The sequence below is a fragment of the Carassius carassius genome, chromosome 32 (genome assembly GCF_963082965.1).
Source record: "Carassius carassius chromosome 32, fCarCar2.1, whole genome shotgun sequence".
Classification (NCBI taxonomy): Eukaryota; Metazoa; Chordata; class Actinopteri; order Cypriniformes; family Cyprinidae; genus Carassius; species Carassius carassius.
In genome coordinates, this window is record NC_081786.1 from 15,181,478 (window position 1) to 15,197,490 (window position 16,013).

The window sequence follows — 16,013 nt, forward strand, 5'->3', positions numbered from 1 at the left end:
TATTTTATCACATGTATCAACATCAACAAATATTTTTTCTTTGCAACATGGCAATGATTTTCTTTTTCACATTACGAGACCTCTGATAATACACCGAATTGTAGTAACAATATCATGCAATGTAAATAAATCCTAATTTTTTTCAAGCAAATCTTTTTTTCTTCATTTTGTGATAAAATACGGTTTTATTTTTATTTTTTATTCATCCATTTTTGCCAATTCCTTTAATACTGAAATCCACCAATAGACTTCCAAGCTTCTCATCACAAATAAAAATGGTAGCACTTTAGATTAGGGAACAATATTAACTAAGTGCTTATCAGCATGCATATTAATAGCATATTGGCTGTTTATTTATACTTATAAAGCACACATTATAGCCTAATTCTGCATAACTATTGTAAATCCCTTAACGCTACCCAATACCTAAACATAACTACAACTACCAATAAGCAGCAAGTAAGAGTTTATTGAGGGAAAACTCTAGTATATAACATTTAGAGTACGGTAAGTAATATAAAGTGTGTTACCACTGCAATTTAATATTTAAAAAATTAACAGACTAAATATAACAAAATGTGATGTATAGAGATTGAACAACACTCAATGCATTTGACAGTATAAATCCCTTAAGTTTATTATGACTAATGTGACAAACTGATTACATATACGGACCACAGTCTAGGACCACATTAGCTCCCACCCACCCACACACGCAGACACACACAACTTCACCCCAACCATGTACATTATCTGCACGCATAATCAGTTTAAAAGGAGTTCACACATGTAGGGTACCATTACAGTTATTAGAGGGAAAGATTTGGTCGAAAAAAGTAAGAGTGCATGTATTTTAAATAACTTCAAATTAAACAAACAAAAAAAAAACAATATGAACCCATCTAACATCTCCAAACACCATCATAAATTAGGATTTGTGGAAAAACACATACAAGCATGGAATAGTAGTAGAAATTTAGATGTGCTGCCATATTTTGAAATTCTTACCTACACACGGCGATCCATATATGCTTAGACACCCCTAAGAGGGTGAAAAGCTAGACCTTGGCATGAACTGTTCATGCATGCAAAACACAGTTCGAAATAAGATTAAAAAAATCCAAGCAAGAACAAAAAATACTTCCCATTCTGTTACAACACTCTGCTGTGCCTGTTCTCACAGTCAACAGCCTCAGCCAAGAAACCTTTGAGATAAAATGCATTTCAAATACACATGTACAAGGGTCCATGATTAAACGGTATATATTATGACCTAATACTAAACCAACTCACTTAATATAAGAGCTGCAAATCATCTCATATTTAAAAGAATAATATTAAAATTGGTATTAAAATTATTGAAATTTCATCTACACTGGCATTTCACAGTTTCTATACAGAGCAGTTCGTATAATTCACGTTTTATGCAAATAAATAGCTTAATCCAACCAGAGATCAACTAACCCCCCCAAACTATTTTAAAATAGCAAATCATATATCTAGATATTATGCTACAGCAACAAAAAAGTAACTGGAAAGGGATGTTGGACTAGGACCAAGTCAAAGTCCTATGTGCATATCAAGAAAGAGAGATGGTCAAGTGATATTAAACTCCTTTAGACTCCTTAAGAGATCTTTCAAGATCACAATTCTCTGTCCAATGATGTTGGGATGGGTATATGGTTGTTTTGTTCCCCCATAACAGACCAATTACCATTTGTGGAGAATATAACTGTTGGAGCACCAGACTGGTAGAGACCAGACAGGAACTCTACTTCTGTTGGCAGTGATGATCCTAGTTCCGTAGAGTAGCTTGGTGACCTGTGAGAGTCCTGGGTCCAGTAGAGGGGTGGGAGTCAGAGGGACCAGGATGGGGGTGGGGGTGGGGGCGGGGGAATGTCCATTGCGAAGAGACTTCACTTGAGGCAACCGAAGCCTTAATGCTTCTTATGCACAGCTGTGATATTAACTGATCTGAGCTCATCTGACCACTGATGGAGAACTCATGAAACTGAAGGGTTCTGTGTTTCCATTGCCGTTGGTTCCTGAAAATGACGATTTGATGATTAATCTCAAATGACACTGAAAAACCAAAACCAGATGCAGGAAAAAGAACTTCAATTAGAATGAGAATTTCCAGCCTGACTGGAATCTAAAGCCCTTTAACTAAGAGTTACTGATGGGAAACTGACCTCTGCCTGGTTTTCTGAAGGCCCCGGGGTGGTTCCCTCTTCAGATGACACTTCCATCTTCTCTTCATCCAAACCCTTCCGTCCTTCCACTCCGTGCTCAGCTTCCCACTCCTGCAGTACCTCGTCCAGGTTGAAGCGCCGCCGGTAATTCACAAAGAAGTTTTTCACTTGAACCACAGACTTGTTTCCGATCACATCAGAAATGGCTTGGAAATCCCGCCCGTACTTCCTTATAGCTGAGAGAGGAAACCAAGGATTGTCCAGAATTTCACTACTTTAAACTTGCCGTTTAAATAATCACTCATTATCCAGTAAGCCCTGCAAACATCTCAGAAATGTGGCCAAAAATACCTTGTACTGCAAGCAGCTGTTCTTCTGTGGTCCAGCGGGTATTAAATTTCTGATTAGCCTGAGGAAATCAAAGCACATTTACTGTATATCCTCATAAAAATGGCCCTCTATCAAATAAGTGTGGTGGAAAGTAGTCATAAAGAATATTATTACCTCAGATGGTTTAAACTCATCCACACCTGTGTCCAGCTTTTCTCTGAGGGAACTATTGTGCTGTTTAATGCTCTGAATCTGTAAAAATAGGTAAGTTTTTAAAAAGTTTTCAGTTTTAGACAATCACATACTTCAAAACTACATTGCTCTCTGTCAGATTTACATCTAGTTCTACTAATAGTCTCAATGAAATGATAGTGCTAATGAATAAAATGCTAACCTGTCGTTTTATAGTGATGAGCTCCATATCCAGCTGTCTCAGAACACTAACTGCTGCCGGGCCGCTGCTAGACATTGCCGCCACATCATCAGAGTTTAAATGCATTCCTTTAGGAGGTTTCTTCTTTGCCCGGTGTAGGTTCCTCCCAGCAAGTCCCTGTACTTCTTTCTTAACATGCATTGACTTTTCTGCAAGATTTGCTGGCTGTAAAAAACAAAAAACAACAAAAAAAAAACATCGAAAATAGAGCTATTTAAATCTGTGACTGATTTCAACTGTGCTTATTGATGTAGATTTACTACTAATGTAGAGTCAATGAGCATTCCATATTAACAAAACAATAGTTTATAAAACATTACATTTACATTTAATCATTTAGCAGATGCTTTTATCCAAAGTGACTTACAAATGAGGACAATAGAAGCAATCAAACCAACAAAAGAGCAATAATATCTGTGCAGTGACAAATCCCGGTTAGTCTAACAATGCATTCATCCATTTTTTTTTTTAAGAAGTATAGAAAATAGAATAGAGCTAGTGTTGGAAGGTCAAGTTATTAGTTTTTTCAATAATTAAAAAGAGAACAAGCAGATAGAATGGAAATACAGTACAGACCAAAAGTTTGGAAACATTACTATTTTTAATGTTTTTGAAAGAAGTTTCTTCTGCTCATCAAGCCTGCATTTATTTGATCAAAAATACAGAAAAAAATGTAATATTGTGATATATTATTACAATTTAAAATAATTGTTTTTAAATTTATTATACTTTAAATTATCATTTATTTCTGTGATGCAAAGCTGCATTTTTAGGATCATTATCACATGATACTTTAGGAATTATTCTAATATGATGATTCATTATCAAAGTTGGAAACAATTCTGCTGCTTAATATTTTTTCAGAACATATGATACTTTTTTAGGATACTTTGATGAATAAAAAGTAAAAAAAAAAAAGCTACGTTTTTAAAATATAAATATTTTGTAATAATATACACTACTGGTCAGTAATTTTTTTTTCTTTCTTTTTTTAAAATAAAATCAATACTTTTATTCAGCAAGGATGTGTTAAATTGATAAAAAGTGATAGTAAAGAAAATATATTATTAGAATATATATTAGAATTTTTTTTTTATTTTGAATAAATGCAGTTCTTTTTAACCTTTTATTCATCAAATATATTAGACAGCAGAACTGTTTCCAACACTCATAATAAATCAGAATATTAGAATGATTTCTAAATGATCATGTGATAGACTGGATGTTGCATGTGACACTGAAGGCTGGAGTAATGATGCTGAAAATTCAGCTTTGCATCAAAGGGATAAATTATTTTTTTAAAGTATATTCAAATAGAAAACTATTATTTTAAGTTGTAATAATATTTCACAATATTACTGTTTTTTCTGTATTTTTGATCAAATAAATGCAGGCTTGATGAACAGAAGAAACTTTTCAAAAACATGAAAAATAGTAATGTTTCCAAACATTTGGTCTGTACTGTAAATAGAAATACATATTTAGTACTGTACCTTCTGCACAACTGCGGGTTTTGAATCTTGTTTCTCAGGTCCAGACATTCCCTTAAAAAAGAACAAATATATATTTTTTTTTTTATGGAGGTAGATGGTCTATAAGTTAAGTGAAGAAGCACTTACAAAAGTTAATATATCCAAATAAAATAAAATACGTAAGTACATGTAGTTAATTACTATTACGCAGTGCTTAAATGTACGATTATGCTGTAAGAAGGGCATCATAAAATAAAGTATAACCTTTAGTATTAAGTATTAAAGTAAGTAAGTAATAAAAGGATTTTATTTAATATATAGTTTCATTTTAATTTAAAATCATCTTATTATGTTAATGCATAACTGAAAAGTTGTAAAAAATGTGCAGAAAAAATATCCATTTAGATTACCTCTTTCTTCTCATCCTTATTTGGCTCAAATTCTGCATTTCCTGGAGAGATGCAACTATTTACTTCATCATCACTACACGAAGAAAAAAAAAGGATTAAAAGTTTCAAATATGACATTTCCCTTTTGTAACAATGACAACATGTTCTAAAAATAGATCATGCTAGCATTCCATGACACCAGCAACTCATCTTTGATCAAGACTTTTAAAACAAACAAAAAAAGACACACAAAAGGAGACAGCAAACATCCTATTAATAACTTCATGTCCTAGCTGACCTCTCCTCTCTGTCTCTCTTCTGTTTGCGCACATGGCGGTCCATCACACTCGTTTTACTGCGCGTTTTCTTCCACGAGTAATAGAATCTAACCAAGCTTGCAATTGACTTGTCTGGAAGCTGAAACAAACAAAAAAAACTTGTCTGTAATCAAGATCATAAGTGATGGAAACATCTGACATACCATAAGGATACATCATTATTCATGATCAAAGCTGACACCGATCCATTTGTAACAGTCAAAGTGAACCCATTTGGTCTTTATATGCACCAATGAATATCCATTAATGAGCTGGATTTCTGAGGCTCCTTATGATTAGTTGTCACTTCAATACATGAAGATGCCGCTTCTCTCAATTGCATGTTTTATTTGAATGTTGAGAGAGGTTTCAGCCATCTCACTCACCATCTGCTGGATGCGGTGAAATGTCTTTCCATGAAAGCTGAAACCTTGTTCAAACAGCACCTTGTCTTCAACTGTCCACTCATCTGGAAAAGGGGTGAAGTTGGGGAGATCTGCCAAAGATTTCTCAATGTTGTGTTTGTGCCAAAACAGCATGCCCAATGCCTGTTAAACACAGAAAGCCACATCATGAGACTTTAATGGAAAGAAACAAACTATTTGAAATGTCGGACTTTAAAAGACAACTTCTGTTTGACACTGTGAAACTGTAACTACAAGAGAAATTTAATTAAAGCAGCAGGGCTCTGGACATTTTGAGACCATTTTATTTGCCAGTGTGACTAAATTTTGCAGCCGTTCGCACTGGCGTACCCACATCATAAGTGCTGCCATTTCTGTTGCATATGAGGAACATCAAATGCCAAGTGCATTTGATCAGAGCAGTGCTGACTATTTAACGCAAACAAATTTGTCCATGCTCAGGATAACTCTTATTAAATATTGGAATTACCTAAGATTAATAAATGGTTAGAAGAATTAATGAACTAATGAAGCCCTAATGTAAAGTGTGACCAAACAATAAAGAATCAAAACACCTTAAACAATATCTAGGGCATGTTGTAGTCCAGATTAGAATGTAAAACACTTTGAAAATAAATAGCCTATTAAGTCTAAATATTTAAGTATTTGGTGCTGTGATGAACACCATAGCAAATACACAAATCTGAATGGCTGTTTAAATACGTTTCAGAAAGGAATATAGCAAGTAGTGGTCGACCGATATATCACCAAGGCCGATATATCGGCCAATATTTGGCCTTTCAAATATCGGCATCGAGAGCTGCACATGGATGCCCAAGAGGCATTTCAAAGATGGCCGCAGAGTGACATGATTTGTCTCAAAAAAGAGACTTTTGAGCGACTGTGCCTTCATCCAGATCGTCTCTTACACATTCTGCCGTGCTCCTCTCATCTGTGTTTGTTTACATGAGAGAGCACATGCATCATTGACGCAGCATACAGCGGTTGTGCACTGTAACCAGTGGGAAAAGAATTCTTAAAATGCATTCCAAATTCGTAATAATTTGTAATAGATAATTATTCTTGGTATTTTGAAGTGCCCACAATAACAATAAAATGCATTAATTATTGTGAATTATCGCATTCCCTAATAAATACCGGCACATCTATCCAAGATCTAATGAAAAACATTCAAATTCTACACAGAATTCTGTTATAAACAGTTAAAACAGCACTTACTGTATAGAGAAAACCAAAAGTAGTATTTCTAACTATAGTGTTTTGGTGGAAATAGTCGAATTTCATTCGATGCATGACCTTATGGATTTCAGGGTTTGTACAACCTTTTGAAATGAAAAAATTCAAGCACTTAATTATTAACTACTATCCAAATTATCCAATTTTATTTAATTTTTAAAGGGATGACCAAAATATACTTTGTGGTAAACAAACACTTAAATGTAAAAAGATCATCAAATTACCACTATAACCTGCAGAATGGGGACTTACAGGCTTATTAGTCATTAATTTTTACTTTTTGCTTAATATTTTGAAATGATAAAATATAAAATCATCAAAAAATAAAATTTTGTAAAGGTTTGCTCTTTTTTTTGTGTGTGTGTATGTTGTAAAAATCACAAAGTGTCATGAAAAACACAAACTTTTCTGTTTGTGACAATCACACAAATCAGGAATGCTCCTATAAATAAATCACTGAAGTTATTGGTCAATCCTGCATAATACTGCAGAAGAATAATGGTACATTTAATAAGATTTGAGAGAAAACTAAGATTTTGCATGTTACTGTTGTTTGGTACCACCCATGCTACCAAATCTGCTTCTGGTGCCACCATCTGTAGAACTTAATGGCGCTGGTGACATTGCTCTCAAAAGTTACTCTGGAGCCCTGTGCAGTAAAAAATGTTCTACCTTATCTTACGAGTCACAATAGGATACATCAAAAGAGCATTGAATTACTAATTGAAACAAATCACTAATTGAACCTACAGTGTCTATAAAAATATCTGATTTCCTTTATAAAAAAAAAGAAGAAGAAACACAACAAATATGCATAGCTTTCAAGCACAATAATTTTACCTGCTCCATATTGTACCCATGTTTTTCTTTGGCTATTGCAATGTACTCATCCACTGCAACAAACAAGGGAAAAATCATTAGAATACAACTAAAAATTAAATCATGTCTAAAACTAAAAACCCTTGAAATATAAACATTTCACATATAAAATACATTTCTTTATAGACTGAATGACATATCTTATACAAAAAAAGATTTCCTCCTATATTATAGCCTTCTCAGTGCTATTGCATGCCTGACTTAAATAAGATCTATTTTGCCCCTTTTTATAATATGTATACAAGTCTCAGGTATCCCTAAAATGTGTCTAAGGTTTCAGCTCAAAACACCCCACAGATTATAATATTTCATAATTTGAGTGGAAGCAGAAACTCTTTAAATGCAAATGAGCTGCTGCATCCCACCCCCTTTTCCAGAATAGGGTTGTGCCTTTACAGCTCATAGATCCTCTGCTTAAAAATGTGTTTGACTTTTGAATTATGTCTATCGCACTGAAATCAAGCATTTTAAACCATATTGTTTTAAACTTCTTATATACGGTTTTCTGAGTTCACATGTACAGAAAGCTGCTGTCACACAACACACAATACTAAACCAAGTTCTCTTTCATGTCTTATACAAACGGTCAAACACACACAAGTTTGTTAAAACACAAGTTACAAAAACAGTCATTTATGTCTGTGAAGGTAAACAGTTGGGAAAGAAATTGCATGTTTATATTAGATCGGTGTGGCAGCAGCGAAATATACAGCAAATCAATAAATCCACTGCTCTCTGTCTACTCTGGAAAAGCATACTATAAAACTACTAATATTCCTGAACTGATGCGTATCGCACGATTTATTAAAAAACTAAACAAAAAAAAAAACAGAAGGTATTATACAGTAATCGTAATCCAGGGTTTTATTTTGAACAATGTGTTTCATTGGCTGCGTCAGCACAAGACTGCATGCTCAAATGGATCAAAATTTTGTGAGTGTTCACTTTTTTTTTTTTGCATGAATCACACAACATAATTGTCTGAACAATACCACGGTGTACCATGGAGTGCCAATATTTACATGAAAAAAAAAATTGTCACATTTATAGAGCCAATTAACATACTCATAAATGACTCACATTTGGCCTCTGGTATACTTGGATTTGGAAACCACACCAGCATTCCCAAATTATCTCTCTCTTGGCTTGCCTTTGCTACCTCTGGTGAAAAGAGAGAGAGACAATGGTGGATTAAACAAGAATGCATCCATCTATTTTAATTTCAAACAAAATCAATTTTAATACTAATAGCTTTTTTTTTTTTTTTTTTTTTACACAAAGACCTTTCCCTACAGAGCATCTAATAAATCCAAGAAATCAAATATTTTGACATTTAAGTAACAATAAAAATTAAATGTTTAAAGTTTGGGGAAATTAAATATAAGTTAAATGATAGCAGAATAACATATTTCTTTTTTTTTTTTTTTTTTAAATGCGGACCTGTTTATGATGCAGACACATCAGGTGCTCATTATCATCACCTCATGTTTCAAACAATAGTCAAGTTTTTTTTTTATTCCATATTTTGTTTTAACCTCTTTTTCATAAAAATGTACCACTTTCACTGTAGGTTGCCAGCGAGACTAAATAAATAAATGAATATTATTCTTGCAGAACATGAAGTGCACTAAACGGACGAACTATTCCGGGCAGTGTTTGAGGCTATCACGCCATCCACCCTGTGTTGTCAAAGAACCTTCCAACACTCAAAACAAAAGCCACAAACCAGAATCATAATCAGGAACAACTGCCTGATACTGCGATCCAACTCGCATCCCGCCCGCACCTTGTGAGTGACAAAAGAAAAAGTCAAATGAACTGAGTGCATTCATCAGAAGTGTATGAACTTGTGAAGAGCGACCGAGGCTACCACCATGACTTACCATGCTCGTCATCACTTGAGGAACCCGAACTTCCTTCCTCCCATGAATTGTTACTGTTCCCATTTGAAGTAAAACTTTTGGTCGGATTATTCACAGAGTGTCTGCCCCTTCTTTTACCCGATATCTCAGTGGTGCCCTTCTCCAACATCGCAGGCATCTTGACAACGAAACGCAAAGGCGCTTGAAGGAACTTGGGCTCGCTGGCTGCTAAGCTAACTCAGCTCAACTGCTCTGATCGGAAACAAATAACACCGTCCTGCACTGACGCAAACTCCCCCAACTGGCAATATAGATTTATGAACACTCAAAAAGGTGCACCGAATGCATAATATTTCCCCCAGTCTCGTTAATATGTAAAGTTTAGCTTTGGAGACAGATAAAGCACATACGGCTGCAGTGCTAGCAGAGAGTGCGGTTGCTCTAGCGTTAGCTCGCTCGCTCTCTCTCTCTCTCTCTCTCTCTCTTTCTCTGATTGACCTGCTTTAGCTAACGTCAGTTCCTCTTCAAGGCAGAAATTCAAAGAACTTCTGCAAACAAACAACCAAGCTAATTATTTCCCCAGACCAAGCGTCGAAGCAGCGTTTGTCTAGAAAACATATATGTGCATGAAAATCAACTTCTAGACAGCCACAATTCGTTGCATCAGCTGGCACTCCGTACTTGTGGACTAGTTTAGTGAAAACCAGCAATGCATCACTATAGCAAAAATATCCTCTTTATATTTGATTGTCTTGATGCTGTTTTGCAGCATACCATTAACCATCACACTGCTTTATAAAACTCAAAATGAGTGAGAGTTATCATCCACCGAATTGAGTCATATAATAATAATAAAATCATTTAAAATTCTAGTTTATCTTTTTGGACAAGAAACCCTCAAGTGTCTGGTTTGCTCAACAAGTTGAAAAACAGTTCAAATAAAAATGAAAAAAAAAAAAAACCTAACGTATTTTCTAGACATAGTTACAGCCTTGCATTTTTGTCCACTGACTAATATGTTAAGTCTTGTTATTACATACTAGTACATAGGCTATTTGTGACCCTGGAGCACAAAATCAGTCATAAGTAGCACAGGTATATTTGCAGCGATAGCCAGCAATACACTGTATGGGTCAAAATTATAGATTTTTCGTTTATGTTAAAAATTATTTGGATATTTAGTAAAGATCATGTTCCATGAAGATATTTGGAAAATTTTCTACAGTAAATATATCAAAACTTAATTTTTTGATTAGTCATATTGCTAAGTACTTCATTTGGACAACTTTAAAAGTAGATTTTCCCAATATTTTTATTTTTATTTTTTGCACCCTCAGATTCCTGATTTTCCAATAGTTGTATCTCTGCCAAATATTGTCCTACCCTAACAAACCATATACATCAATGGAAAGCTTATTTATTCAGCTTTAATAAAGTTTGTATTATGTAAAAAAAATAATAAAAAAAGGACACTTTTGACTGGTTTTGAGGTATAGGGTCACATTTATGTGACACCAGATCTATTCCAATTGTTACTTAGTAACATTTATTTTCTTACTACATACACATATAGGCTATAGGTATTTTTCTATTGAAATCAGATTAAAATAAAATCGTAAGACTACAATTATACTAGTAACAACTGGAATGCACAATTGTCTAAACTACTAGCACTAGTGTCTCTTCAGGCTAGTGAATATTGATACTAACACTGGAATAGAGTCTAGTAACCATTTGAATAGTAACTAGTTACATAAAAAAAAGTTATAGTGTGCAATGAATATTTAATATTGAATTGATATATTCTAGTCAGTAATGGATTGCTTACTATAATATTAGTTATTACAGTATAGCCTATTTGGAAGGGATACATGTAATTTAATGTGATGCTCATATACATTCTGGCTGACCTGAGCTACATCTATCCAAAGACTACTAAGCCATCAGGATATCTGTAGCATTACACAACCTTTATCATGCCAAGTCTACATTGTGTTTCTTTGTGTATATGGTGGCATCCAGTGTTTGGGGTAACGCATTACAAGTAACTTGAGTTATGTAATCAGATTACCTTTCTTTCAAGTAACTAGTAAAGTTACACATTACTTTTAAAACTTACAACAACATATTACTTGTTCAAATAAGAAACACAAGTTACTATGTTTACCATATATTGATTGAGATCTCTCTTGTTTTACGTTGAGAGAATTCGGGAGTAAGCGCAGAGTCATGTGCATTTGCAAGTTCAAGTTCTAGACTAAACATATTTACTCAATTTACCTGCTCAAAAACAAATTCAGTATTCAGTATAAAATAGTGAAATGCAAACTCCGAATATTGCACAAAAATTGCAATAATCTGTTCAAATCTGTTAGATACAAATATACTTTATGTATTAATTCAACCATACAGATAAGCAAAAACAACTGACAAATTACTTTTCATAAAAGTAACGCAAATATTTACTTTTTTTTAGGGAGTAATAATATTTATAAAGCATTACTTTTAAAAGTAACTTTCCACAACACAGGTAGCATCTCAAAACAAATTGATATTTTTTATTGCAGATGTGGTGACATTCCTCTGAGACCCAAAAAACAGCACACAGATGCAAATTAATTTGTGTAGTGTAAAATGTATATAACAATATTCTGAATAATTAAATCTAAACACCTGTCAATTCCAAACAATATAATTTTAGCAGTAATATGATTATACAGTATTGCTACCCAGGCTTTAATTACATGTTGTTGGTTGTCATATCTGATTACGGTTCATCTGATCACCTGTTTGGAGATAAAGTGATAATATTTTAAACAGATTTAAGTGTCCAGGATTTGCAGAAACCGTTTGTTTTTCATCATCATCATTAAAAAGTAGCGATAGTCCAATATTTAAATAAGGAGAAATTATTAAATGATAAACAAACCATCATAACAGTTATCTGCTAGATGGCGCACGTGTTCCACATTTCTGTCATAATTTTTATGAAGCTCCATTTGAGTACAGTTTAGTCTGATTGTCGACCAATTTTATACATTTTTATTTAGACATATTTAACCCTTTAGTTCTTCAAAAATCTCTTACCTTCAAACCTTCAATAAATAAATAAATACAATTCTTAATTGTGCATATATACAATTATATGACCCAACGTTCACCCATAATAACGTTTACAGAATGTCATAATAAACAGATCAGGTAGATCACCCAGTGCAAGAGCGCATGGCTCGGTCTGTGAAATAACAATACTCGCGCTGAATGTACTGAATGCGAGGGTCACTCGATAGCGCCCAAACACACGCACACATGCCTTCTACTACACTAATAAGGAGAAGTTGGAGGCACTTCGTACCCTGGTGACGTGCGCCAGCGTCCAATGGCAAAGAGCGCAGCGATAGGTGCAAACCAACTCGGGCTGCCCATCATATATAAACTCTCGGCTGAGTTTGTAGTGGGGTTTGAAGGCGGGTTTGAAACGGTTTTAGACAGTATCGTACGAGATTACTGCCTAGTTTTTTCATTTATTATTCTGCCTGGCCTTCTGGTTTACGCATTTATATTCTCACAGATGGTTCAGTAGCTCTGCCTGCACTGAATATCCACGTAAAAGCCTTTAAATCTTCATTTTAAATCCAAACGGTCCCCCCAAAACGTTTATTATAACAGTGGAACTCACGATGCCTTTGGATCTGGGGATGTACGAGAGCCGCGCGGATTATAAATCCCAGAAACAATGCCAAAAATCCTCTTTTGCATTTTATCAGGCTGTCCGGGACCTGTTGCCGGTGTGGGTCCTAGAGGACATGCGGACAATGGAGGTGTTTCACTGGGAAGATGACGGACAGGCGTGCGCGTACTCCCCGTCGGAGGCGTTTATGTACGCGCTGGTACATGATCACCAGCAGTACGCGCGTTATTTACTCAACAGGTTCTCCACCCGCGCGCTGGAGATGCCCAGCAGAAGCTTCTGCTGCTGCCAGGCGTCCACCACACCGCACTTGGCCATAGCCGTCCGCTACAACCGCATCAACATCCTGAAAATGATCATGGCCACCATTAAAGACCTCACAGACTGCGAGAGACTGAGCTACCTGAACCGTCACGGATGCGTCCACACCGACGGGAGCAAAACCGCGCTGCATCTGGCGTGTGATCTGGTGCGTCCCGAGTGCTTGGCACTGTTGCTGGATCACGGTGCGTGTCCTTACGCAACGGACCTGACAGGGAACACCCCCCTGGACTGTTTACTCAACCAGATCTGCCAGAGTGACTTTGACATGCGGGCGAAGCGCATCTGCCTCGGTTACCTCATTTTATTCATGCCCACATTTCTCTTCCGAATGAAGAGACAGTTGCAGGAAAGGGGAGATGTGTGGAGGGCGCTCATTGGAGAGCAGGCCTTCCAGTGGCTTTCAGGGACATCGCCTCCGTCTCTGTTCGTTCAGGCCATGCAGAAGCTCAGCCAGTCCATTCCCACAGATCAACTGGACTCGCTGCCGGACTTTCTGAAACCCCTGGACTTCAGACTGGATCAAGCTTAATGTGCACAACTGGAAATCTAACTAAGTACACTGTTTGACTCAATTCTTTCTTGAAATATTCAGGTTTGAGTGTATGTGGAAAGCTCTGTAAATATGTGAAAGACACTGTAAAATTATTAAAATATATATGTTTTTGCATCTGTTGCCTTGGAGCTTAATTTGTCAGTTCCTTCAAGGTGGATCTTGGGGTTTATGAAACAAAAATCCCAAGACATCCTCTGTCTTCACATGAACACTTAACAAATGTCTGAACATATAGGCTATGCTGATCTTTAATAGTAAGACTTTCTTCATTTTAGGATGAACTAAATAACACAAATGAAAACATTTGCAGTAAGAAATATATATATATATATATATATATATATATATATATATATATAAAAATCTAAACCATCACATTTGAGCTTCTGAGTTCCAAAGCTCCTCTTGACTTTTTTGCATGGGACAGGCAGACAACTTCATGGGATCCTTTTTAAAGACAAAGGGTTCTTACGTATGCTGGGAACTTGTTGGTTTTTTAAAAACTATTTGATTTGATTCATAGGAAAAAAAAAAAAAAAACAATTTGAAAAGTGTAAATTAATATCCATGCATTTTAAATGTGCCTTTATATATTGATTTCAAGCATTTAAGCATATACATTAAGCATCTGCACAGAAGATAGATCATGATAAACATACACTACTGTCCAAATGTTTGGGTTTGTCGAGATTTATCAATAGTTTCAAAAGAAGTCTCCTGTGGGCTGCAACTATTTGATTAAAGGTACAGTAAGACATTACAATTGTGAAATAGTATCATAACTTTAAAATAACTTCTTTCAGTTGTGCTGCTTGATAATTTTGTGAGAACTGATACCATGACATTTTTTTCAGGATTCTTTAATGAAAGAACAGCATTTATTTAAAACAGAAAACTTTAATAACATAAATGACCTTACTGTCACTTTTGATTCATTTAAAAGTATGAATTTCCTAAAAAAAACAAAAACAAGAACATTTGAAGAGTAGTGTAAATTCAAGTGTATCTGAACATTTGGAAGTGTACATCATCTGTAATATCAGATTGTTGCAAATAAAGCACAAAATGCAGAGACGCTTTCTGTAAACGTTTTATTTGTAAGTTTGTCATGACTAAGCATGGAGTAAAGAGCGCATATTTTAATATGGGAGTTCACATTTAGCTGCATCACCACTTAAACCACACTGGCTTATCATTACATGTCCAGTGTAGCACATTTATCACTTACAATATGGTCTAAGTGCACAACTGAAACTAGTGGGGCAAAACAATGGCAAATGTAACAATAACTAAAACAACTTGCAGCAATGCTTACATGGTCATTTAAATCGATCTGCATATGATGCATTACTGAGGTTTCAAAATCTCAAAGAGGAAGATTTACAAACACTTCACAGTCAGACACTAAAGAGAGAGAAGAGAAAATGAAACATCGGACCAAGCACTGAATTTTTATTTAGTTATCTATGATAGATTACTCATCAAGATGCTTTCTTTATATGGACGTATATGAAGAATGCTCGTCCAGCATTAATATACAGTATTTTTCTATGATAGATTCTATCAACCAAGTAGTAAGTTCAAATAGTTTCAGTTTTAAGAGTTATGAGTCAAACCATCCTTTTAAAATACCTCACATTAAACTCCAAAACGTCACTAAAGTGTAGACAGAGGCAAGTCAGAGACCATGCTCTCTATACGACTCACAGATACGTGCCAAAAGCTACCGTGATTTTACTCCTGTCAAGTATTTAACAAGGTACAAGTGTATTTACAGATAAAGCCGAATCCCTTCTTTAACTAAAGCCAACTTATGCCTAGCTCCCTTTCACATAACAATCAGATAAAAACACACACACAGCCTTTCCAAATGCCCTCATGTTTGTTAGTCTGAACTATATTGTAGCATA

At 35.1% G+C, this 16,013-nt stretch overlaps 2 protein-coding genes across 2 annotated transcripts; one reads left to right on the plus strand and one right to left on the minus strand.

The window, feature by feature from the left end:
- Positions 1–611: 611 nt before the first annotated feature.
- Positions 612–10,275, minus strand: LOC132112814 (REST corepressor 1-like). The gene is made up of 13 exons (XM_059520486.1): positions 9,557–10,275; positions 9,400–9,459; positions 8,754–8,834; positions 7,635–7,687; positions 5,520–5,681; positions 5,115–5,233; positions 4,838–4,910; positions 4,449–4,499; positions 2,917–3,120; positions 2,697–2,774; positions 2,544–2,601; positions 2,193–2,428; positions 612–2,045 (listed from the first exon to the last, which is right to left on the minus strand). The coding sequence occupies exons 1-13, from the start codon at positions 9,711–9,713 to the stop codon at positions 2,004–2,006; spliced, it is 1,374 nt and encodes a 457-aa protein (XP_059376469.1). The 5' UTR covers positions 9,714–10,275; the 3' UTR covers positions 612–2,003.
- Positions 10,276–12,909: 2,634 nt separating this feature from the next.
- On the plus strand, positions 12,910–14,217 carry ankrd9 (ankyrin repeat domain 9). The gene has a single exon (XM_059520487.1). The coding sequence runs from the start codon at positions 13,216–13,218 to the stop codon at positions 14,077–14,079; it is 864 nt and encodes a 287-aa protein (XP_059376470.1). The 5' UTR covers positions 12,910–13,215; the 3' UTR covers positions 14,080–14,217.
- Positions 14,218–16,013: the final 1,796 nt, after the last annotated feature.

Excerpts from the sequence above, each read along its gene's own strand:
- ankrd9 (XM_059520487.1), top strand. The coding sequence starts at position 13,216 with ATGCCTTTGGATCTGGGGATGTACGAGAGCCGCGCGGATTATAAATCC.
- LOC132112814 (XM_059520486.1), bottom strand. The coding sequence starts at position 9,713 with ATGCCTGCGATGTTGGAGAAGGGCACCACTGAGATATCGGGTAAAAGA. Across the intron at positions 4,911-5,114 it reads AAGAGAGACAGAGAGGAGAG|TGATGATGAAGTAAATAGTT; the intron begins GTCAGCTAGGAC and ends TTCTTCGTGTAG. Across the intron at positions 3,121-4,448 it reads AACCCGCAGTTGTGCAGAAG|CCAGCAAATCTTGCAGAAAA; the intron begins GTACAGTACTAA and ends TGTTTTTTACAG.